This window comes from Morone saxatilis, unplaced genomic scaffold, assembly GCF_004916995.1.
Source record: "Morone saxatilis isolate NCDOM2014 unplaced genomic scaffold, NCSU_SB_2.0 Contig19, whole genome shotgun sequence".
Taxonomy (NCBI): domain Eukaryota; kingdom Metazoa; phylum Chordata; class Actinopteri; family Moronidae; genus Morone; species Morone saxatilis.
In genome coordinates this window covers 5,912,921-5,939,493 of record NW_023339751.1, presented here as the reverse complement: position 1 = coordinate 5,939,493, position 26,573 = coordinate 5,912,921, and the positions used below count along the sequence as shown (strand labels likewise).

Below are 26,573 nucleotides of genomic sequence, written 5' to 3'. Positions count from 1 at the left end.
CATTCAGGAACCAAGAATAAAAAATAAATAGCTTTTTTGCATCTTGATGACCGTGCTTTTTTTTTTTAGTTTATCCAATGGGTTTTGCAAGGATTTTTAAAGAGGTTAGAGACCTTTCTCAACCCATAATAGAGGCATTGCAAACTTCAGTTGACGTGAAAATTACCAGAAAAAAAACCCAAGATGACAAGCCAGAAACAAGCGAGCATGGAAAGCTCCAATCAACCATCAACTCATATTTGCTTGTGATCTGCCACAGTCAAAGCCACATTGTTTGTACTTGGATTACTTTGTCTTTGTACCTCACCTAACACAAAACCAGTGAGATGTCATCCCTATAAAGCAAGTTACTCACTCATCTGTCACAAAATAATGATTCATACCACTTGAAATGCTTGAATCCCTGAAAGTATTCGAGTTATAAAAATGGAATTATTCTTTCCACTCAAAAGCCTTTGAACAGCTTTGTGATAGTACAACTAAGTATACAAAATCCATAAACCGGCACCAAGGAACAACAACACTATTTAACTGTCAGGGCAGAAATACCTCCTGCAGAGATGTTCGTGAAACTAACTAACAAATTCCACCCCCCCTCCCTCTACTCACCCTGCTCCCACAGAGGAACCATGCCCTGTTTGTCTAAGCTCACCACATCTTCCCTGCAACAAAGTCAACAAACATGCATGGGCACATACTTGTCTAAAATAGAGGATAGTTCTTATCCCTGAACAATGGCAAAGGTTTTTGGATCCACCCATGTGTAAGGATTAAGACAAGCTGTTAACAGTTTGGACTTTGTGTAAATCAATGAAAGCAGCTTTACACGGGATGGTATGAAGGGACACGATCATGTACTATAAGACATCGTAGTCATATATTTGGCCTTGGTGAAGAGGAGATCAGCAGACACTGGACGCTTGGGAAAGCACTGCTGCTAGCTGTTGCGAGCTGTGAAGAACAGAGGCGCGCTGAGGTCATGAGTAAACACACAGGCTCGTCCAGAGCTCTGAAGAGGGGAGAGCGGGGGGGGGACTGGAAACACATCTGCTCTGCCTTTGATCCAAACTTCTGCGGCCCAGCACGCCACTCACCTCAGCTGCCCACTCTGTGTCTGACTAGAAAACAACGGCCACAATCCTAAACACTAGCTCTTCCTTCCCATGCTGCCCTCCTCACTGTTGGTGCTGACTCACAATAGGAGCGATTTTTTTTATGAGGGACTTGAATCTTCAAATGTCAAGGGAAAAAAATAACATTGTCTAAGAGATGCCTTTTGTTTGTTTCCCACGGTCTCATGCAAACGTTTCGATGGCCCTACCTTTGCAGGGCAACAGTCAGTTCTAGGTTTCTAGGTTGTAACAGGCAGAGTACACCAGGTAACAGGTATATCAGATATTCGTCTCTCAATAGATCAGTTATCAGACAGTTAATGTCATCCTCACATATGTGGCAGATTAATTTTACTCAGCCACTTAAGACATGACATTCATGACATTAAAGGTGTCAGTATGCTCAAACCTAAGCACTCATCCATTTGTTTCCAATGACAAAATCAGGGATTGAATCCAACAATTTCTGTAATTTCTGAAAACTTCAGTGTGTGGAGGTAAGAAACTAAACTTATTTTTTAATTGTTTACACACTATTTATTCTTTATTCTTATTCACTTTTCGTGTGTACAACCTAGTGTAACATAATGAATGCCTTGAAAAAACTGATAGAACCATGCCAGGCTTTTTACCCTGATTTTGAGTGTGGCCATTTGGCACAGCTGTAAACACTTTTGCCTTTTGACCTGGTTGGACGGCATATTACACAAAATGGTTTGTTTCGAGCACTATTTCGAGCTTTAGTCGTATGCCAGCATACCGGTGTATAGCCAAAACAACTGCTGTAACTGCTGTTTCATACTAATGCAATAGAATATTTGAGAAATATCTATTTTAACACTTAAATACTTTGAGTATTTTATGTCAGTTTATAGTATTTATAGATTTTTATTTATATTATATAAAATAAAACAATATTTTCTTTTGAAACAGAAGCAGTTCTGTTTCTTTAAAGGCAAGTAAAGTTTTTAGCATATCTTTTTTATTTTTAAGTTCTGTTGCAGTTTGCACAATAAAAATTGTTTACATTCTGACTTCTTTATATAATTATATAATAATTTTGAGGGGCCTATGACATGATGACATTAAAATGTTTTTATATTCCCTGTACTCCTGACAGTAGAATAAGCCACTATAAACCTATATAAAGTCTTAGTCATGCAAAAAAAAAAAATACATAAGTACCGTGAAACTGCTAAATCTTTGGTTATACTGCCCAGGCACTAGGTGTAAATGAGTTACCAAGTTCCATATTCACTGGCTTATTTGCTGCTAGATACTCCAATACGTTGACCAGCTAGTCACTAAATGAGTCTGCTGTTGGTGTGGGGCAGGTAGTGTACAGTGGGTTTGTTGGACATGCTGATGAGAGCTGTGAGACTGAACCAAAACAGGGAAGCTGTGGCTGGAAAACCAAAACAACGTGCTGAAAGACACTTCATAGACCAACACTTTAAGGGAAACTGTAGAGTTGGCTGACAATTCTCGGTGGGTTTGTCACTATGAGCAATGCCTTTCACATCACACATAGTCATTTAATATATTGTTGATTATCACAAAGATCATTACAACAATTTTAATTTAATGTTTGTGTTAGCAATAAGAGTTTTATTGTCCCTTGATGGTCCACAATGCTGTTTCAATAAGATGTGGTAAATCGGCACTAAACATCTACAAACCATAGCCTAACCAGTACCAAAAATCAACAATAACTGGTATCCTAGCTCCTTCTACACTACTGGAAATGACTAAATCTCACCATCTCCTCTTCTAACTGAACCACAGCTGAAAATATGACTAATAAAAGCACACAGTATACAGGGGACATACAGCATGATCGAGTGTGGGAGAGAGATGTTGGCTTTCACAGGACAAAAGGCCAACCATGATGTCACCTTAGTTCCCTCACAACATAACCCCCTGACCTTGTGAGAAGTGCTAATTTGATGAGTCTACATTTCCACTGCGGTTAAGGATTTCTGTTCAAGAAGTCACACAAACTGAATCCTAACAACAAAACCGAAACCTCCCTAAATACAGGGAAACGTGGCATGTTTTTGGGACTAGCCGGGTAGTGCTGTCAAGAGTTGTGGGATAAAAGACCCCTTCATAAACATATGAGCAACTTTGACATAGAACTCTAAAGACCCCATTATTTTTAGACAGCAACATTATTATGCCTTACCTCAGTTGTGACTCACGGCATAAACTTTTTCATTTCGATTTTCGACTTTTCTTGGCAACATTTTCTCAAAAAGACTCCGTTTCTGACAAATTAGAACAGAGCGAGGGAGGTAAACAAATAATTGTTTTTGTCATGTGAAAAACTTTAGCCTTGCTGTCTGGTATCTTTCCCTTACAAACCACGCTCGAGGTTGGGCTAGTGAGAGCTGCACCACAAGACTCCCACCCTCCAATTCCCTCTGCTTGTACTGTATGAGCCCAGAGAACCACATCCTGAGGAGAGGAACGCAATCGACAGCAATGCCTCCTTGAACTGGAAAATTGGTTACACAATCTGAACTTTTCACTGACGACTGTGTTGCTCCACTAAAAATATTACAATCACTGCTTTCATTGGAAGCCAAACTGTGGAGAGTGCAGAGACGATTCAAAGGGAAACAATAGCAAAAACCCCATAGAAAAACAGCAGGCCACTGATCATGGGATGTGATGGGAGAGATGTCTGTCCTTGATGTGAGTGCCAAGGTGAGAGGCTCCACCACCATTTCCCAGAATACTCTGGGGAGTTTGGGATCAAATGAGCACTGACCAAAGGATAGTTGTCTGTAATATGAATGGACAAAAAAGAACTACAGTAGTAGGTCTTATGACATGGGGAAGAGTACAACATAATATACCCAGCATGGACTCTTACAGGGGAATACCCACTAAACACTACTTTATCTGAGTCCAATCAATCAAGGGACATGATATTTAACTGCAGACAATGACATTAATTCAATTCTCCCTCGAAAAAGCCAAACAATGTAAGAGTAACAGAATGACAAAGAGTGTTGTTTAGTTCCCTTAAACCATTAATGTCATGCTGTATAATAGAGAATATAATATACTAAGTGTATACTAAGTGTTAGACAACATTTTCTGTCAGTATCAACATTGACTGCAGCGCCATAGTGAGCTTGGATAATAATAATAATACATATCTTCAGTGGGAAAAAATTCTAGAAGTATCTAGACTTTCTCAAGAGCTAAAATATACAAAATTAGTTTTGGCTATATTTTTGACTACTCATTAAGGCTGAGGTTTACAAAAATGCAATATTTGGGTTTGATAAAAAAAGAACTGACAGCTGAGGTGAATTGGCAGAATGTGGGAGCAGAAACCTTTTGAAGAAGAGGTGACTGAGCAGCTTTGGACCCCACCTCACTCCACCCAACCCCCTGCCATCCTCTCTTTCCCCCTTCACTTGGTCGCTGAAAATCCCTGGCAGGTTCCCTCGCATAAAGAGGGATCAGCTGCATATATACATAAAGTGAGAGCACAATTTGGCAACACATCCCTATAATAACACACAGACCCATGCAGGACTTTTTGCCAGGCGACTGGAAGAGGAAATAGAGGAGTATAAACAGCACTCACCGCGGGCAGGCTCGGGTTTCCATGGTGTGCTGAGGCATCCTCTGGACAGCTCACACACACAACATAGCGTTCAGGAAACACACGCAAATCTGGAGGCAGGGAAAGAAACAACACAGACCATGCTAGTTAATAACGTGGGCTCACCTCTAATTATGAGTCAAAGTCAGACAGAGGGAATTGTGGTGGAGGTTTGAATTTACATCTACAAACACCAAGTATTTACTATCCCTCAGACCAAGGAGAAAATGGCAGTTTACAGATAATTGCTGAGCTTTATGAGCCGCGTAAGCAGCATGAAATATTAGAACATTTTATGTTAACAATGGCTCCTGGGAGTAATATGACTGTTTCATCAGCTTCAAAGGCAAAGACCATTTATAAAAACAATACTATTACATGTATTATATCATGACAATAAATCCAACAGGCATCAACATATCACCTCAACTGGACAAGTTGGCCTGTTACATAGACTCCTGTATGTAAAGAACTTGTCCAATATTTGAACTCATGAAGGTGCACATAATAAAAATTACTCATACACTAGGAAATACTAATGAATAAGTTACTGAACAGTGGCGTTGGCAAAACATTACAATAGTCTTCATCTTGCAGTATTGATCCACGTAGCCTACCACCTCTGGTTCAAAGGTTTTACAGTAGTGTTGAATTAAGTCTGTATAAAAGCTCATATTCCTCCTTTTTAAAAACATTGGTTATGCTTCAGTTGCGTGGATTTGTGGTTTATAAACACAGCCAATGGACATGCTTTTGTTAAGCAAGCACGGAATTGGCATGTATGGCAAAGTACTTGCATTAATGTACGTATATCTTGTGTGGAGTATGTAATGAGGATGACTAAAGGATGACTATGTCTGTGGGCAGGTTTGGATGTTGATTGATTGCTCAAAAACTACTTGCTAGATTACCATGAAATTTGCTCTTGAAATTCTTGGCCTTTAAAGATAAATTCTCAGGCTACAACCAGGCCAAAACTTTCATTTGTACACTTAAAGAGACATAAAAATCTAACATGAAGGTTGCAATGAAATTACCTGGACAAATTCATGCTTTCCAGAGTATGACCACTTTGGATTTTGGACACTCCACAAGCTTTACTTTTGAGCCACCCCAGCCAAGTCAAAATTGAGGGTTTAAACAAATTATATCTCATAATTTAACAGAGAGGGATTACCATGAAATTTGCTGAGAACATTTATCCACCGCATGCAATAAACCCCTTAACTTTAATGACCTCGTGGTTCAGGACAGCTCAGGACAAACTTTACAGTTTTCTACCCAATGATAAGAACCAGAATAGAAAACAATGTTGTTTATTCCTTTCAGTTTTGGGTTGTGGGGTAAAATCTAAATTAGAAAATACCACTGCATTATGATTGACTAATTATACTAACAAGTCTCAATTACGGCCTCACTTTGATCTTACTAATAAAAGCTAAAACTTGCCATTTTGCGGTGTATAACTAGCCAATCAGAATAAAGACTTTTAACCATCTGTTTTATAGATAATTGAAATTTTTACATGACCTAACCAGTATTTACAGATAACTCAGTGGACCGAATTATACAACCTCTGACCCCAGCAGACTGGGTCTAATTTGATGTGTAACGGACCTGTTGAGAGAAGCCGTCATTTCGGTCTGCAGCAGGTCAGTGCTGCCTTAACATCCGAGCCCCTAGGGAGCAGATATTAACTTTACTGACAGGAAGAGAGCCATGTTGGTCCCATGAAAAGGTGGCCAAGGGTCACAGGCACTAGATGGGCCATGGAGATAGATTCTCACTGCCCTCCATAGACAGCTCTCCAACCTTTCTCTCTCCCACTCTCAGTAGCCTCTCAAGGGAACCACTTAATGGCTGCCTGTTCTCAACAACACCCAGAGCAGGTAGGGACAGGACATAAAAACAAGTGAGGGGGAGAAAAATCAACATGCAGACCACAGATGACTTGCTCCTTCTGTGGGAAATTTGTCTGAGTATGAGTTATGGAGATGTCTATTTCCGATTCATTTAACTGGGAATTGATTCAGTGAATGTAGGTTACATACCTCCGTAGAGCTTCTTGGCAATACATCTGAGGTTGACATGACGCTTTAGAAAATTGGCAACTAGGCTGAAGGTCTTCCCTAAAAAAAAAAAAAACAGAAAAACATTTAAGATTAAAAAAGAGCAGAAAGACATATAGGCAAAATGATTGTACATCTGACCCCATTTCCAGGCCTCTAGTGCCACTAGTGGGCAACTTTTGGATGGAGCTTTCTGGATGATGTGTGCTAGCATTGTTGACATTCCCTGAAATACTCATAACCTTTATTCAATTTAACGTCACAAAACAACCACTGTTGGCAATCAAATCATATTTCTGGCATGCAAATGTTATTCAGACAGTGAGATAAAGTGGTTAATCTAAGCACAAACTTTTTTGATCCAATATATAAAGCCCTTTATAAGATAAGTGGCCCTACTTCCATGACACTGCAGACGCAGGCTAGGCTCCTGAATACAGGACTACAAATCAAACTTGTGAGAATACAGCAGCTCTACTCCCTTAACACACAAAACAATGTCCATTCTTATACATTACTCTACTGTTAAGCTCTCTATGGCTCTATATTCTTAGATACCATCAATTTCCGAACCTTAATCATATACTCTGTCTAAAGGGCCAGCCAACTCATTCATGGAATGAGAAACTATTCGGTTTTAATTTAACTGGCCTCCCAGTTTGGCGGGAGTAGAGAAACCATGGCTCGGGCCTCAGCTCTATTTTTCATGGAATGTTTGTCATGGTATGTAAGATGTGCTGGGCAGAAACAGTGGCCTGTTGCCTAATCTAGTAGGAATTTGTTGATTTAAAGCAAGGCTCTGGCTAACACGCTACCCAGTTGTTCTTTGTAAACAGGACAACAGTGCTGGGAAGTTGACAGAGCCTTTTGGTACTGTCTTGGTGCCCTTGTCCTCTTCTTGATACCATGACAGTAAAACTATACCCGACTTGACTTTACCACCACCTCTCTATTGGTGTTCTCATATTGCTGTTGCCGTGTGAAAACCTCATTAACTGCTAACTGTGGGGATTTTCGTATTTTAACTTCAATTAAAGGATTACATCCTGACCTCTTGCACTCAAGGCTCTTCCAGTACTCACTGGATAATGTCAAATATGCATTGTCATCAAGCTAAAAACGAGGCTGTCTTTATCTAGGAAAAGCTGACATTTGGAAGTACAGAGCTTTTCACCCGTCGGCAACAACACTGACAGTCATTCATCATTAAAACTTGCGAAAGTCTCCCACGAAAAGTTGACCTACACCTAGGAAGAAAATGTTGTGTTATCATGAACATACAACACACAGAGCAGACAGCATGTTAACAGCATTGGCCCACACACAAGTAGGAGGGGGCCTTCGTGAACATCCCCCTTTCTCTGTTAGGTGATGTCATCTCAGCAACAACTCAAACCATCTAATTATCGTCTTCAAAAAGAAGCACTCTTGTGATTCTCTGGATAATGACATGCAATTACGGAGATAGTTTGCCACAAAACTGCCACAGGTAAACGCTTTGGTCCACTTGCAGTGATTAATGGCACCACCTCTGCTTTCTTTTTCTCTGTGCTTGTGACAGAGTTGGCGACCAGAGTCACTACATCAGTTCAAAAATATACAAAACATATCCGTAAATCAATCAAATCAATCAAATCTCTTTCAAACAAAACAAGCTCAACCTGTCAGCCAAGAATAAATCCTTACAATTTAAAAGTTACAAATGAAACTAAAGTGAGAAATCACCAGGTTATTAAGGCTTTTAAAATATGGATACTTGTTTGTTACTATGGTAACAAGCAATTACAATCAATATTTTTCTGAAGATAACAGGGTAAAATTGTTACCTACGTGACAGGCTAAAACACAGTTTACCATCTATGGGGAACTCCAAAAGCTCTTAAGCAGAAGTTTAGCCTACAGCAAAATGAACATGTTAGATCATCGTTAAACAGCTTAGTCAAGATTTGAGAAAATATATTAAAATCTCCCAGACAGAGCAAAAACGAATCTCTAATCTGTGTAATACAAAGGAGATTTATCAAGAATAAACATTCATTTTGTGTTAGAACTGTCATCAAATGCTTGTTTGTGCACTTACTCTGCATCAGTTTGTGTGAGTTGATACGATTATCGTATAGAGCCTTATTTACATTTTAGTTTCAGAATGAAGTTATTTGTGTTCCCAAATTCCAGAATATTAACAATAAGTAAATCTATATTTAATGCTATGATTTATTGTTGTGGTATTTCCCAAGATACTTCAGGGTAGTTAATTCTCATATGAAAGAAGCTCATCTTACCACCTTTTCTTCAGTCAGTGGTTAACTCATTACTTATCATTCTAGTCATCTAATCAGGGACTGACACCAACTCACAGCATTTGTGTAGCTCTGGGGATATAAAACCGGTTGGGTTCCAGGAGCTTGAGATTGGGAATCCCTGTCCTGCAGCATGGTGGCCAATAGATGGGCCAGATAACAGCTTTAGGTAAATGAAAAATAGGGATTTATAGGGATAATTTTACATCTTGTTTTGTCAACCAAGGGCTCAGGTAACTCTATAATACAACCCAGTCTGTAAGTATGACAATGACCAATTTTGTACTGTATTGGATCTTTACCACATCACATTAGATTTGCAAAACAAAAAAAAAGGCTTTAATTTGAGAGTTAAAGTCCATGTTTAATTCACAATGTAGTATTGGTAAACTGTTTTATCCATAATGCAATTAAATAAATAGACATAAACTTACAAGTAAAATGTTCACATCAGCTTGGCAACTTCCCTATTGGTGCTCTTCCAGGCCTCTAATGAAGCCATGGGTAGTTTTTGGTTTCTTCGGGGGCTTTTGGGGCTTAAGTCTAATCTTCAACAAGTGAAACACGTGTTGGATTGAGGTCAGGTGATTGACATGGCCACTCACAACAACAACAACGTGTCCCTGTCCAAATTCTGCATCTGCCGATAACATCTTACTCCCACTTATAAACAACTAAGCTGTCAATAATACATTTGTATGAATGCACTTTGCTTAATCTATCCATCTAAAAAATGCCATGCCATGCTCTAACTGAAACAAATATTCTACTCAAGGGAGAAATACATAGCCCACAACATGACTCACTGATGTTGTGGTCTATGTACTACTACTTCTTTCTATTTAAACTTTTTCACCCAGAACTTTCAGCAGGGTTTTTGATTGTTTATGCACCATTCAAACATTCAAAATGAAGTTTAAATAGATTACAACTTGTTGAACCAGGAGACACAAGAGTTATGAGTGTGTAAGCTATTGGAGAACCACCCTCACTGAATTGTCTTTAGAGTTAGGGGCCATGGAAGTCTGTCCCTTTAATACTTGGTGTACATAAAGTATATAAAACTTGATACGCCAACAAGCTTTAAAAAAGAGTACTTAATTAATCCCAAAGGGAAATTGCATTAACACACTGTATGGTATGTTGAGCATGTTTATAGTTCACAATAGCAGCATTCCTTTACTGGAAAAAAAATCTGATATTCTGTTATTCTTTAAATAGCAAAGCAGTGATCATCCAGGCAGGAATGCAGATCTGTATCTCTGTTTTGTTTGTTCTGCCCATTCTGGGACCAGAAGGGACCAGAAAGCAAGTATCTTTCATTGCACATTCATGTCTTTATATGTTTTTAGAAGCTTTGATTTAGTTTGTTATACTCTTTAGCCTCATGTCTAGCTCCACAACTATTCTCATTGCTTTCCCTGGTGGGTTGAGCTTGCCAATTCCCAGGACAAGTTTGACAGGGACGTCTGGACACAAAGTTGGGAACCAGTGCAACGCCATAGCCCGAGACATCAGCTGTTGCTCCAACTTTATAACGTCCTGCACAGCGCAGAGTTGCTCTTGGCCCTCTGCCCGGGTTCTCTCGTGCTAAGCTTACATTCATGTTTCTCTCTCACAAACAGTTTGCTAGTGCCTCCTTTGGGAATGAGTGGTCCCTTTCTGTGGCAACTGTGGCCCACAGTGGTGCAATACCAGAATATGAAGAGCAGAGACTTTAAAGAGTTTAATTCGTACTTCCTTTAAGAGAAGATGGTCTTGCTTAATTGTTTTGAAACCCAATGCACAACAATATTATGACAGGTCAAATCAAACAGTAAACAAGCCAGCACGCCATGTTTTCAGAAATGTGGTAGATAATATTGTAACCGCTTGTATGGAGTCTTCTACCATCTTGTAACATACCGCAGGACAACTGCAGAAAAAAGACACAGACTCCACGAGGCTTGTGCCAAGGCTACAATACTGTACTTTTGGGACACACACACACACACACATGCACACACACACATCCCTGCAGCTTTCACCGCTTCCTGGGAAAACAATGAGAGGAAAGAAAAGTCAACAAACCAAAAGGCATCCAGAGTGACTAGAACTGTAAAATGGAACAGACAGGGGTGAGAGGCATTCAGACCAGGGTTAAAGGTAAGCCCCCATGGAACAGACTTCATTAACTTCAGTCATATCCTGAGGAGATCATTAAAACAGCCATAGAAAACATGGCCCACTTCTTCGCACCATCCGCATTCCTGGCAGCCCATGCTGTTGTGACTCCTGCAGGAATCCATAAGAATTTCTGCTCTGCTATGAAGGCTTTTATGAAGTTCCTAGCAGGTCCTGGACAAGCATTCAGCTAACCACAGTGGGTCCAGGGCCTTTAACACGAATACTTCAATGAGTGTACACTCTCACCGTATTTACTCTGAGCTTTCTGCTCAGGTTACCCAATGTCTTTAACGTAATGTAAAAGCGAAACCAGGTTTCCATAATCGTAAGCAAAACCTGCAGATGTGCATGACACATTAGGAAAGTATCAGCATGGTGAAGTGGCAACCGAAGGAAGGACTGACGGAAGATGCTAACTTTTAGCTATGCAGCCTTGTTTTGAAAATAGTTCAATCCAAAGCGTGACTAAAATTAAAATGCAAATAAATAAGTTTGAATAAGGCGGTTTCCATGGATGAATGGAAGATTGTGTTAAAAATTCAGGCTCATGTGCAAAATAAGGAAAAAATTAGTGGCCTGTCAGTCAGTTAGTGCAAATGTTTCCACCATAAATGAAAAAAGCTCTTCAGGCTACAGTATTATATATCATTAATAGACTTAAATTATGCCAACACTGCTTCAAAAACATGGCACTGAGAAGGAGAAGAATCTGATTACCCACCAGCTGCATGTAAACGTAGGTTTTACAGTAACCTGGTTATTGCAGTGCATGTAAAGGCATTCTCAGATTTCCTGCTGTAACCTGATTTCCCTCATTAACCATGTTTCTAGTGTGCATGTAAATGTGGTGACTGCATGTCAGGAGAACTGTAATTCCCACGCAAACCCTTTATGAACAGGAGTTGAATCAGCAGGACAGTCAGACATCAGTGCCTGAGAATCCTGCTCTTTTGACATCTCTGCTTTGATGTGGACCCCCTCCCTCTGTCCTCAAGTGTGGGTGGAGAGTTGGGGCTTAGAAAGAGAGAGAGGGGTGGAGTGGTGAAGGATGAGAGAGCATGAGGAAGTTACCCATATGTAAGTGGGGGCTTTCCTGGAAGGACATCACTCTCTGTGTGTAACTGTAACTACGGCCGTAGCAGAGCACTGTGCCTTATCATCCTGCACAACGTCCACCTGAAACAATATTTGCACATGAGTGTTCAATTTAACATTTGGGTGACCCCTTCATCGCAGTTACAAAATACGCCGCAGCATGGTAGCTCAGGCCAACCCATAATGCAGCATGTGACTAAAGTGGTGGGGAGCATTTTGGAGCACACAACAATTATCGAGGGAAAAAAATCGAGTTCTCAGAAACATAATCTGATGAGAGAAATGCAGTCACAATACAAAATGTCATATTTAATCATCATTATATCTTAATTAGCCCAAGAGGCCACAAATCTGTCAAAGTGCTGCCACTGTTTATATTAAAAGAGCATTCAGAATGAGAAGGATGCAAACTGCTTATTTTGCATTAAGCCTCTTTGGATTAATGTTGTTCAGAGCAGTTTGTGGACTTGAGTTATGCACTGTGCTGCCCTTTTAAAACTCAGATCAAGGTCTCATTGGAAGCAGGCTGTCTCTGCTTACTGGGTCCTCTGCAAATCTGCTAGCCTGTGTTTAAAAATCCCAACAGATGAACCACGGCACCCATCGATCTAGGTTATGCTACCAGCTACTAATGATAATAGGCAAGTAAGGTTGTGACAAAAAGACGAAAATTCTTTATTGAAATAATAAAGTTTTCATGTTTAAAAGATCTACAATTAAACTGCTGCTGCTGTTATGACCTTTCCTGACAACACAGGGCAATTTTGGCACACAGCACTAGAATGACTTCTGTCCACAGGAAAAACCACAGAGCTCATAAGAGCATGTGACACAGGCCCACTTCTTTAAAAGTGAAGCAAAGAGCAGAGGAAAACAACGACATCCACTATAACGTTTCAGTAATTCCTAAAACAAGGCATTCTGGTCAGGCTGAACACTTAGCATGAGTTCAAGAGAGTGTGTGCCATCTCCCAGACCAGATTGTGGTAAAGGGGAACAGTCACATGAATGTAATCCGTGCTCAGGCTCAGGCTCAGGCTCAGGCCCTAATTATATGGGAAAAGAGTGTGGTGTGACAGCTATGGCGGGGATTGCGGTTGTGTCCTAAGAGACTGCAGCTGACCCTGCGGAGAAGGAGAAGGAGAGAAAGTGCGAAAACATAAAGAGATGACATGAGGAGAGCAGAGAAGACCAGACATGGAGGGCACAGGAGAGGAGAGGAGAGGAGAGGAGACAAAGAAAAATAATTAAAGAGTGTATGTATATGTGTAAGAATAGGGAGAGGGGGGTTAACAGTGGAGTCAGAATGTCCTATGTGTTGCTGCTGAGTAAGGCCTGGGGCTTACAGGAAGGATTTAAAGAGCCACAGCAACACCACAAAGCACCAGGGGGAAGGGGGTTGCCCAGCAGGGGCCAGTGGAAGGAGGGTGAGGGGGGGAGAGGGGGAGTATGGCTGGAGTGGCTACTCTGATCAGGATCCATTTCCAGCCTGGGCCTTGGAATTCCTTTGTTCCTGTCACAGGTCTCCGTTTCCCCCTCGCCTTAATCCCAGCCTGCCTCACGCCCAGCAACACAGAGCAGGGCAGGTAACTCTGCCACAGGCATGCCTCTCTATTTACAGACCAGTCCCCACATAACAGCCACTCACATAAATAGTAATAGCTGTGGTAGCCCTGAGAAGAACCAAGGTGGGTTAATACAGGTTGTCTAGTTGGCACTACAAACGTACTAACCGTGTCTTCAGGAAAGTGCTGTGAACTGTCACAGTAGGAGGCTGAAAGGTTGACATGTATTCATTCTCCTTACAAAGGACTTCCAGCACCCAAAGGTTATACTTGTGCACTTTGTACACAGAAAGTCACGTTTTGACAGAATCGATTTGATAAACTGTTATAGCCTGGGCCTGTGGGCCTTCAAAGAGCCTGTGAGGCCAAACAAAGCTAAATCCATGACAGGGCAGTGCAAAAATTAACCATCTCCCTTTCTGTCTTGACACATCCTCCGCATTCTTCATTGGGAGGGAGATGGTCATTCGTAAACACATTCTCCAACAGTAAAGCTATCCAGCAACACTTGTGCTTTTCCCGCAATGGCTGTGGCCAGGCTGCCTTAAGCCCCCTTCATAGGGCTGCCAAGAGGAGTCAGTGGTACACTGTGCAGCACTCGCAAAGCCCTCTCCCACGGCTATTAGTGACCATTCATCTGGGGAGCCTGGGAAAATGCCTCTCCAGCCTGCCGTGGCCATGGGGAAACAGGCTGGCAGGTGTTCCCTCCCCCTAAGCCCTGGCACCTGTGCAGGGAGAGGAAGAAGGAACCAGCTCTGCCATGGGCTAAAACGGACTCTGGGTACCACTGTGCCAAGGCTCCTCCAACTCCTCTGACTGGTAGAAAGACTCTGAAACGAACCAGGCTAAACAATACCAGAGCTCTGCCTCAGATAGAGAGATCAATGTGGTTGTATCAATACTAATAGCAGGCGTAAGACATCTGGCAATGTGCTTTGGCAGTTTGAAATGGCATGTTAACTAAATCCGTGTAAAATGGGCCTCCTCCGTTTACACTCACAAATACATACACCATTATGGACTACAACATCAATATCCCCTTGAGGTAAAACAATACTAAACGACCAAGAGCAAAGGAAAATCAAGATAACACACAATCAGCAGTGTAAGTAAACAAAATCTAATCTGAAGCAAAAAAAAAAAGAAGTGTATTAGTAATGTCTGGCAAACAACCTCTTGGGCAGTCTGTACAGCATGTTGTGCCGTCAAAGGCCAAGTCTGAAATGAACAGATCTTCAGTCTAGTCGGGTTTGACCAATATTCAGAATGTTTATAATCATTGGTTTTGTTATTTTTCTGACTGCTGATAAAACAAATTAATGTAAAAACTTTGGATCTGAGGCAACTCTCTCTGTCTGTATTCACCACCCTGCAGTCTCGCTCAGTGTCCCACCTACAGCACTATCTGATTGGTTGTCATGTGCAATAGTAGAGGAAATATGTTTTTAAAGATGAAATTGAAAAGTGTGCAAAAGCATTGAATAAACATATGCTTAAAGAACTCAGATTTCTCACTTAAGTAAAAGTAGCAACCATAGTGTCAAAATACTTAAAAGTAAAAGTCTTGCATTAAAAATCTTACTTAAATAAAAGTAGAAAGATTCACATCAAAATTCAGATTCAGATTCTTCAGGCAAATACTAATTACTAATCCCAGGAGGAAATTATTTATTTCGTTACAACTCCACGAGGTACAATATAAAAATATTTTTAATAAGATAAAGATAAAATAATCAAAGTACCAAAAACGGCCCAAGGGTGCAAAGTAACTAGTAACTAAAGTTATCAAATATAGTAAAAAAGTCAAAAATGGCCTCTTCTGAGATGTAGTGGAGTAGATCGGATCAGAAAAAAACATATTGGTCGATTCCTACTTTCTTGACCTGTTTTCTGCAAAGCAGTGGCATCTTCATGAAGACAAATGTGACACTCTTGCTGTCACAGAGCACAACCACCAGCTCCCTTACTCAAATATCGTATCAAATGACAAAAATGTATTCCTCAAAGCACAGAGAACCTATTATCCACTCATTTTCGATCTGTAATTACTCTGAGAAATGTGGGTGTGTTCAACACGGTCTACCAGGGAGAATGCAAGAGGCCTCTCCCAAGCTCCCCTTCCCTGGGCTTCTAAACGTCTAGCATGTCCATTCTCCTTGTCCAGAGCCAAGATGTTTGGTGGGAAAAGTTCCCTCTGTTCATCTCTCTAAAAACATAAATAAATCACATCACTATGAGCTAATCATGAAGTCTCAAGCAGCCTGGGTAAAAAAAAAAAAAAAAAAGAAAATGAGGGGGGGGCTGGGGGTTGACAGTTGGACCTCTGCAGCTGAGATTGGAAGAAATGGCTTGGATTTATGTTGGCAGAAGAGATAGGATAAGCCTCTCTCTGACATATTCACTGGGTGCTATAAACACACACACACACACACACACAAATGCGCCCAGCACAGCATACATACATAAAAATACAATAACCCATAGAGATAACTCAGATACAAACACTTGCACTGAAGGACCTTGGAATGTTAAAAGCTGTTGATGGCTCATTTGAAGTGCCAACAGCTGAGGCTGTTACGCTGTTCTTACTGCTGTCTGTTGGCGGAAGCCCCTGTGATTTCACACTGGCACCAGCTCAAACACCAAGACCCACAATCCCCCTCCCATACCATCCCACACATAGCACCACACTCCATCCGCCTATTCTTGGCCCAGACATCAGTGTTACCCCCCGCCTGACACCTTTCTCTATAGGCAACAACATGCACGTGTTCCAGCACATATACATGTCTCACACCAGGATATCCAGCTTAATTCTGCTCTCAAATAACATAATGCTGCACACAGACACACACACAGATGTAAATAGGTCTTCTGCTGAAACAGATACAAACAAAAAAAACTGCTTCCATTCACTGCTACGGACAGTCTGAAAGTCCTGTGAGGATTAGCAGGTTAGTGTTTGACCTGCTTGCAGAATAGACGACCCCTGTACTTAATACCCACCCTGAGGTTTGCTGGGCTTCCCTCCCTAAGCCTATAGTCTGTCCTCCCCTTTTTATGGCTCCTGCCTGCCTGCTTACTTCTCACAGTCACAGTCTCCACCTTTACTGCTCTGCCGCCTCCCTCACATGGGACAATGAAAAGACCAAGAATGTCATTACACTCACTTAAGACCTTTAATAGGACTAGAGCACATGAACTGTGTAGGCCTGTTTTAGGCGTTATACCTTTTCATGTTCTGAAAGGGGAAAATTCTCCGATATGGTACGGAGTCATGTTCCACTGGTTACATTCTTTTTGGCAAAGCTGCAAGGAGCTTAATCATTTTTACATGCATATTTCACTGCTGAAATACTGATAGTCCCCTTGTTCACACAGTGGAGCGAATGTGTGCGCGAAAGTGTGTGTGTGTGTGTGTGTGTGTGTAGAGCCTCAGTCTGTGATCTCCATCATTAGAGTTGTCTGTCTCTCCTCAGTCTGTCATAGGCAATATGAGACAGGTTTTTCAGTAACTTTACACTGTCAGCCTGTTCACACCTAGCCCAAAGGGAGGATAGATCTCTCCTACACGCTGTCGCTCCTTCTGATTCTCACTGGTTCTGACGTGTATGAGCGCCTGCATTTGAGCGTGCATGTCTGCTTATGAAGACTGTATGTTCATCAAGAAAATTACACATTTTGAATGCATGTGTGTATGAAAACAATCCACACATGGACACGCAGTTTTAGTGGATAAGAAGACTTAAATTGAGGGGAATAGCGTGAGAGGCAGAGGTGCAGCCACAGAAGAAACTTTATGGGGCCGACTGCCCTGTAATCCCACTCTCACAGTCAGGCCTGCCCTGCTGAGTGAGCCCAGTTTAACTGCCCTTAACTGCTACCTGTGACAAACCTGTCTGCCTTACAACATGCAGCGGGGGTTCTTCTGCAGCTAAGCTTACAGTGCTTTAAAGGCATGTGTGTGGGTGGCTGGAGGAATGTACTGACATTGGATATATAGGGATGAATGGAAGTGGATCATAATTTATTGATTTTGCTCTCTGTGTATGTCGTTGTATGTGGATATGTGTCAACTGCTTTTGGTGTTAAAAGTACAGATAAGCACAGGTGTGCCAACACTACATTTAACAGAAGTGTAACAAACATTAGCCATTTTAATGGACTGCGGATTTTGTGCCAAGCAAAACAGTGCAACACAATATAAAAACTCCTATCAGCGCTTGACTTCAGGTCACACCCTGGGCGTAGAGAGCCACCGTGTCCTAACTAGTTATGTTGTCTTTCCTCCCACACTCGCCCTCAAAAAGGTAGCCATGGAATACTTTTTAGACTGTTTTGTAACTTGGTTCCCATCCTCATCAGAGCTCAGTGGCCCACCTCCATGCACACAGCCATATCCAAGCGGATAAATAATGGTTTTGAGTTCATTGCCAAAGTAAACCATTTTACTTATTCAAGAGCTGATGACAGACACACCTAAGACAAGGAAAGGGAAGATGTAGATGACTACATTCCAGAGGAATGAGCAACAGTGGAATCAGAACAAAATAAATACATAACACTTGTACTCATTACCAAATAACAATTTCAACTAATGCTCCAAGTAAACACATGATAAACCCAATAATGGATCATAAAGCAATAAATGACATCATAGTAAATACTGGACTACTTGGCTCTAGTGCAGTGTAATGAGAGTCACTAGATGGTGTGTTACCTTTCACAAAAAAGGCTGAAGCAGGTGCCAGCTCCTTCTTCTGTTTGGGCTGTCTTTTAACGTGGAGGGACTCTGTGTACTGCTTAACCCTCTGGTCCACAGCATCTCGAACCAGGGCTGTAACTTCCTACAAACAGTATGCAGATATTTCAGTACAGCAACACGCTGATGAACTGCAGAGAGGGCTAAAGTTTTTGATGATCAAGTAAAAGGACAGGAAGGCAACTCCACAAGTGGCTAGGTGGAGGGATGAGAACAGTTTTGTAACAATGAAAACCCCTAAGAAGAATAGACAGAAGGCTCAAAGTCATTTCACATTCCACGCTGCTGTCTTTTGAAAAGGCCCCAAGCAGAACAGAAGCCATATATTCACTCACACACTTTTTCACACCCACGCCCTTCTCCCTGTGTCTGTACCTCGATGTGGTCTGTAGTAAACCAGCTGGCGTCCTCTTGGCCGCCCAGGGGCAGAATGTGGAGATCCACCAGCACAGCAAAGTTCCCACACTGTAACACAAAGAGGAAGGACAGCCACAGGTTGCTGAGGGGCATTGAACTCACAGACAACAAAGGAAATCAGAGTGTGGGTGATTGACAGCGAGACAAACCACGATGACCCCCTGTGTCCTCAAACATCACCCCAGGCCTCTCACAGCAGTCCTCCTCCCTCCTGTTTCTCTGTCTAGCCATCTCTTTACAAAAAGGTATGGCCCTGTCTGTCTCCTCAAGTTTCTCTTATCTCAGCATAAAAACTATTTTCTCCTTCTATAAACTTTGCAGCGCAGTTACTGCCTCAGTCTAAAGACATACCACATAAATGAGGATTATCCTACTTTGTATCAGAGTGGTGATAAAACTGCAGATCTACCCTAAAGCGCTACATGTTTCTGCACTATAACTTTTGAGTGCTGTAGAAAGCTGAGTAGAGGGCTGCAGAGCAGATTCCTAAAGCACTACGTCATTGTGTCAATGACAATAAGCTACAAGGGACAGGGAGGCCAGAAATGCCGCGGCTGGTTAAGTTGCTGTTACATCTTTCTCAGGCTAGCCTGATTATGGTTTACACATGAGTGCAAAAGCTGCCCACTGCAGAGAGCAAATGGATGTGGGTCTCGTGTGAACTTCGCCTCTCCCTGGACAAGGAAGTAATGGATGGACTGAGACCACCAAAAACAGACTCAATCAGAATCTCAGAAAACCACTTTAGTGGATTCATCCTGCTGTCTCTCTCCCATTAAGGAACCGCACTCCTATACTGCTCGTTTGGTTCCAGGATATTGATCAAGGCCTCATTATAGAGCTTGCATTAAGCTCGGTGCTAATTTTACACCAGGTACCTTAGAAGACTTGATCTGGTCAAAAAGCATTGAACTGAGTGGGGTAACAATAACACATAAAGACAAAACCAGGCACAGATTTCAGGCTCACTGTGTAGAACTGGAAAAGAGTGCAAACAAACAGAAGAGGTTATTCATTTAGTAACTGGGAATACTTATGCACACTAAAATCTTTGTTTTGAGCCAGGCTTGTCTCCCTGGGCTGAAGTATTGCAGACAGAATGACTAAATTCTACAACCCAGACTTGAGGGATGTTCCTACGGCCTCGCTCTCAGGACGACGCGAGAGAAATTAGCAGGGTGTGCAGGGGAAGGCCCCCCAACTTAGGTCCTAATTCTAGACACAAGCCTACACTTCCCAACTCCAAACTCTCTCCAGTTGTCTCCTCCTCTTGTTTAAAAAGAAGTTAGCTCCTTCGTCAAAAAAAGGAGGTTAAGAGAGTTTTATTCACTGTCAAAGTTGGGCCGGGAACCTTTTACGAAGTGACATTAAAAGGCTGAATACTGTCTTTGAGCAAATCAAGCTGCAAAAAATTCTCCTTTTCCCCCATGAGAGCTTTCTCGTTGATTTTCTGAAAATAATAAGTGAAGTGAGACTGCTTCTTTATTTTTACTTGCAGATCAACTGGAGAAAAGGGCGCCACCATATTACTAATCAGTGAAGGTTGTAATCACTTTCAGTCATAGCTTGCACTGTTCTTCTGCAGAACACCCTAAATCCCTAATGTGTGCCAACTTGTACCTAAGAATGTGTGTTGCCAAATCAAATGGGAAATAAATGTTATTTTAAGTCTCTTGTAAAGGCAACACATTAATCTTTGATCCACTGACTCATCACTCCATATCCTGAAATATGTGAGAACACCACATAAAAGTAGCAAGCACCGAGATGTGATAACCACAAATAGAAAAATTCTCTATACAAACTGTGCAGAAATATGAACAAAAGTTGTTATACAAAAACATGCTTTCACAAAGACAAGAATGCCATGGACCAGAACAGAGCCCCCCCTTGTATGCAAGCTCCTCATGTATAAAATGTGTGCACGTTGCCTGTCAGTATCAACTCATCCCTACAGATCAGTATTCTCTCCATCCTCTGCCCTTTGTCTCACAGCGGTCCACGGATGACTGGTGGCCTCAGCTGACTGCCTCCAACAATTACCAGTGTGTGGGAAAGCCTAGCAACAGAGGGTCAGACCTTGTCAATCAAATACCAGGGACGGACTAGTGGATGAGCCCCACAGTGGTTTCTCGGGGCTGTGCTTGACACACGCTGGATGGGTTTTGGTATCCTGACTTTAGTGTCTGACTTTTGAGAGATGACAGATGGGTAGGGGAACTATGTTACAACACAATAAATCCTGTGAAACTTAAAATGTTAAATTTTTGTTGACAGTGTGTCATTGTTGAGGTCAACCTGCATGTGTGTAAATCCTGACGGGGACCACAAGATCAGTCTTCTAAGGTACCTGGTGTAAAATTACACGAGCTAATGCAAGCTCTAAAGAGTGACTTGATCAATATCCTGGAACAAACAGAGCAGTATAGGGAGTGCGGTCCTTATGGAGAGAGACAGCAGGATGAATCCACTAAAGTGGTTTTCTGAGATTCTGATTGAGTCTGTGTTTTGGGCTGAAAGCCAGACATCTAGCCAGCCTTAGACTAGCCTTTTATCACATTAGAGCAGCAGACAAGACTCAACTAGGAACTGGACATAATGATAAACACTGCCCCTTACACAAAAACAGCATGTGATTCCCTGGGTTTCTCAGAAATTGGGGGATTTTGTCAGGAATGCAAACTAATGCAATCACACTAATAAGAAAACAATTAATTTGCCTAGAGAAACTGGCGGTTTGTTGGAGGCAAAGTTCCCGCTGAAGTGTCAATCTTTGAGTCGAGGCTGTGCTGTGTTTAGGTGCTATCGGAGTTTTTACAAAGGACATTTGTGTTGAGTGTGGCACATAAGACAAAAAAGCAGCAGAATCTAATTTTACACAAAGGCTCTGACTACAATCACATCATGTGGTCTAAATTTGTCAACTCCCAGCACAAAGAGTGACCTGTGGATCTCTGAGCTGAACTCTGTCATGAACTATGACCTCTACGTATCCCCCCTTAAAGCCCAGCTATGGCCCCTCTTTTGTAAGATCTCTGCAAGCAGCCTAATACTTTGTGGATGCAGTAATACAGACCACAAAAACCTCGTCTTAAGCCAGCTAAGCTGAAAGTACCTGAAATCCTTTATGCCCCAAAAAAACAAAAAACAAGATTCAAAACAGTCCTCTCAGCAAAACACATACAGCATTATTTATAATCTCTCTACAGAATCCTAAGCAGGACCCTACATGATTTAATTTACCTGATATTCATTTATCAAATTCATGAGCTATCCTATTTTGTGTACTTTGCTTTGACACATTTAAGGCAATACCCTGAGCAACTGTCGCTGTTGTTGAAAAAGAAAGGTTTGATAAAGGGCCAAGTTCTAGAGGAAGTTACTCTTTTCATACATACTAAAGTGGGCCAGTACGGCTTTGTTCTCTGTCTTGCACAGGCTTTTTAGAGTTCTGAACAGAGGCTGAAGGCTGAATGAGAGGCGGCAAGGAGCGCTACTTAATACCAAATCCTTTATTGTGCCATCTTTTGTGTGCTGTCACACAGTGAATGAATGGGACCGAGTCTTCCTGCAGGCTAAGCTCAACTTCTCTATCCTAATTCTCCGCACTGCCAATCTGATATCCATGACCTGCGGGGGAAAAAAGGGTTAACAAAGACAAAAACATTAGAAACATTTGAGACCGAAGCTGCTTTACATAGTCCACAGCACAACATGAGAAAATTCCTTCATATTTTCTGTCTGTAAATAAACAAATCCTGATTCACTGACAGCTCCTTTCCCTTTCTAGTGTTCAGGGCTCTGGTCTATATCACTCTCAGTTCCCAAAACACTCTCTACCTTCCCTTATCTCTCTCCCAGACCCGGCTCTCCATCCTCCCGCCTGTGTTGCTCCAAGTTGGGCACAGGGCCCAAACTCTTGGAGCAGCTTCACCCGCCTCCCCACCTCGCTGCCCTTTGCCATTGCTATCGCGCCGTATAAGAACCAGACCTTCTCGGACTGCACTTAGCTTAGAGGCTAACACTAACCAGCCACAGATGTTTACATTGGGAGTGAAGGGGCAGCAGATGCGGTCTCACTCAATAAAACTTGCATCTCTCCCACTCTCCCTTTGTGTCTCTCTTTTCCTGACTTTCTCTCTCTTTCTGCAAGTCTGCAAAGAACCCAGGGGAGCTCTTTAGATCTGTGGGTGTGACAACCTTGCTCTCAGACTTTATTTGCCTTATTCCCAGCTCTTTCTGTGCTGTGAGTCACCTGGGTTTCCCCTTAAAAAAAAAAAAGAAGACAATTCTCTTTTCCAATTGTTCAAACTGCCAGATACTGAGCAGCGAAGCTTGAGACCTGATTATTATTGACGCGAATGTTATTTACAGATAGTGCGCAGAAGTGTTTTGTGTGCAAAGCTCCCTTCATTCAGGTGAATGTTAGCACACCTGAGTCCTCTTTATTTGATGATAAAAAGAGACACAACCCAAGAGTGGAATTCCAGCGGCAAGAACAGACAGGAATATCTCCAGGTAACACTCAGCAAACAAGACTCAGGCAGACACATCCTTGAGAAATTGGTAGATGGAGAGAAATAGCAGGCAGAGCAGTGTTCGACCTCATTAGGAAATGTGAATTATGTACGGCAATGTAGGGCAGTGCTGAGATGAAAGCACTTTCTTTTTTACCCATGTCACCTTACCTTGTGAAAGATTCCCTAAGTTGGAAAGTGTCAAAATGTTTCTAATCAGACCGCAATGATTTTGTACAGAGGCACGATGTGTGGTCTGATATGAGCTCATCTACACAGTGACAACAACACTAAACAGCACATAAACCTCTGACATTAAACTGCTCTGTGATACCTCAATCTTTTATTCTCCAAAAACTCTGTCTCAACCCACTACATTAGATGGTTAGAAAGTCAGCAGTGCATATTGCTAATAGAAGGCAGATTGCAGAGCTCCGCAGTGGTAATGTCCTGGCAGACAGCAAGAGCTTCAGTGGATCAGTGTTTTAGCCTGCAGGCCCTTTTCGGGAGGTCTGAGAAGTGGCAGGTCACTATATAGTCTAAGCCTATTTAAGAAGGAGCATACCAGCACCTCCTGCAGTTCCACAGACCAGGGAGGGGGCTGCTTTGAAAACATCTTAGGAGAAAGAATCATAAAACACACTGCTAAACAGCCTACTAAACATGGCATGTTGAATCCAAGAACATAACTCATAATTGCTTCAATAATCCTTGCACTCTGCGCAAGCTGGCAAACAGAATTTGCAACACGCTCTTTATGAAAACAATGCCTCTGTTTGGGTAACTGTTCTTTAATATTCTTAGAAGTTAATTAATTCATTAAGAAACAGGGTGGTAACGGCGTTTGTTTTGCGAAAGAGGAGCCCTGGGTAGCGCCTTGAATGCTATTGTTTGGACTGATCCCTTCTAACATACTTGTTTGTGGGTAGTTGGTTAAGCATGGTAGAGGCTGTGTGCATTTTCTCAGGCAGAGTAACACAACAGGATCATTATGTGCCCAGTGGGAAGGAACCTTCCATGAACCTCCAGGGTTTTACTCTCCCACAACCAGCTGAGGGGGGTGATGGGGTAGCCTGTACGCAGGAATGCATATGAAACAAATAAAGGGAGTGAATGCAATATCTGGTCAACCAGGCACACATGGCATTACGGAGGATGTGAGAGATCAGCGCAAATGTCTGCAGCCCTCGTCCAAAACTCTCAATAAATGAAACATCAACAAAAGAGAGACCGGTGGCTTTTCTTGCACTTAACAAAAACATCTGATGTGCATTATTCCTGACAGAGCATCAGACTGAGGATGAACAGCTTGGCTTTTTGGTAGAATGAGTTTCCTCTGCTCTGTACGGCTGCGTCCATTAACAAAAGGCTCTCGGGGAGGCAGTCCGTTGAGATTCGCAAGAAGGTGACCAGAACCTCTGAATAACGAGTCCTAAGGAATGAATAACAACATCAGAATGTGGAGGCGAGAGAGCTCAAACGTGTATCTGTACTTCCCCCTAGTGGCCAAAGAATTTGTTCTTGAGAAGTAAAAAACTATGACTATAGCGAAGCCAACAGAGAGGACGTTTTGAAACAGAATATTAATACTGTAAATGTTGCATAGCAAGCGAGCATATATTCCTGTTTGCATATTTTCCACACTGAACAGCTTTCCAGTGGTTTAACATAGACCATAATAACTCTTGCTGGAAGTAGTGTCTGTAGCAGTTCTACTGTTTGGCAATAACACAAACATAGTTGTTTATCATGAACGCTGACAAAAGCTGTAACCGAATGCAGATTTGTGTTATTCTTTAGTATCTCGTGTGCATTTTATGTGAGGAAACATTTTTAAAGTAATTATGGGGATTTGTGGTCACCCAAAAGCTCATTTGCTTAGAAACAAGAGATTTTTCCAACATGCACGTTCACAAGATACTAAACTAAACTTAACCTTTTACTTGTTTACATGAGTTCTTGCCAAACTGGACACACAAAACTTGCAATAAATAGGTTATAAGCTCTAACCTACCAGTCACATGGACACAGCATTGAATAAAGTTTGCTGAGGAAGGTTATGAGCAAATACAAAAACATAATTGTCATACATAACTTGTACAGAACACTTTAAAACAGACATATACATGTTGAGTTAAACACAACAATTAATAATATATGTTGGACTTTTATACGCAATTTCCTCCATGTATGGTTGTTCTCAGCTTTATTCAAAAGATCACAACGTAAAACCCTAAAGTTTCAATAGCTGTGGAGTTGCACATAAATATTAAACATTTAAATATAACACGGATACTGCTAATAATGCTAGATTCAGCAAATTCAGCTCTGCGTTTCCAGGTGTCTGTATACTGTATATTTAATTTCTCACTCACCTTAATGACAAATTTGATTGGAGCCATCTCAGTGAGTTTCACCTGAAACAAGTGTATAGTCCTGGATTACACAATGATCATACAGCGTAGATAACGTTAATAATAACACTGCCAGGCTTAGTTTACTAAGATAACAACACTAGCAGTCTTATCTGATACTATTATAAAAACTATTACTTATTTATATCACTCTAATTCACCTACCTAAGTTGTGCACACTGTCTATATTCTCATATCCATCTACCTCGTACATAAAGAAACTTGAACATAAAATATTTATGTCAGCATCCTGTGCACTAATTGTCTACAAATGTTAGGGTTTGTTTATATACATGTATAACTACATATTAGTCTATTTTGTTGAACTTATTGTTGTTTATTTAGGCTTTTAAAACCTCGCCAGTAAAGTGATCTGACTGTGATTACCTTAGGTTTGTTTTTAGTTACACAATATTGATTTATTTTACTGCAGTAATGTTACTGACACTGGTTAATTAACGTTATCAATATATATATATATATATATATATATATATATATATATATATATATCGACTTTCCTTTACTCTTAAT

General features: G+C 41.4%; 1 protein-coding gene across 1 annotated transcript in view; it reads right to left on the bottom strand.

Annotated features, from left to right (window-relative positions):
• slx4ip (SLX4 interacting protein) overlaps positions 1-26,573 on the bottom strand; it is a 32,865-nt gene that overhangs the window by 5,729 nt on the left and 563 nt on the right. The window contains exons 2-6 of the mRNA XM_035664137.1: positions 26,001-26,042; positions 19,067-19,156; positions 18,650-18,776; positions 6,786-6,863; positions 4,717-4,805 (exon numbers count right to left, since the gene is read on the bottom strand). Coding sequence (XP_035520030.1) covers positions 4,717-4,805; positions 6,786-6,863; positions 18,650-18,776; positions 19,067-19,156; positions 26,001-26,027 — 411 coding nt within the window. The 5' untranslated portion in view covers positions 26,028-26,042. The remainder of the gene's footprint in view (positions 1-4,716; positions 4,806-6,785; positions 6,864-18,649; positions 18,777-19,066; positions 19,157-26,000; positions 26,043-26,573) is intronic.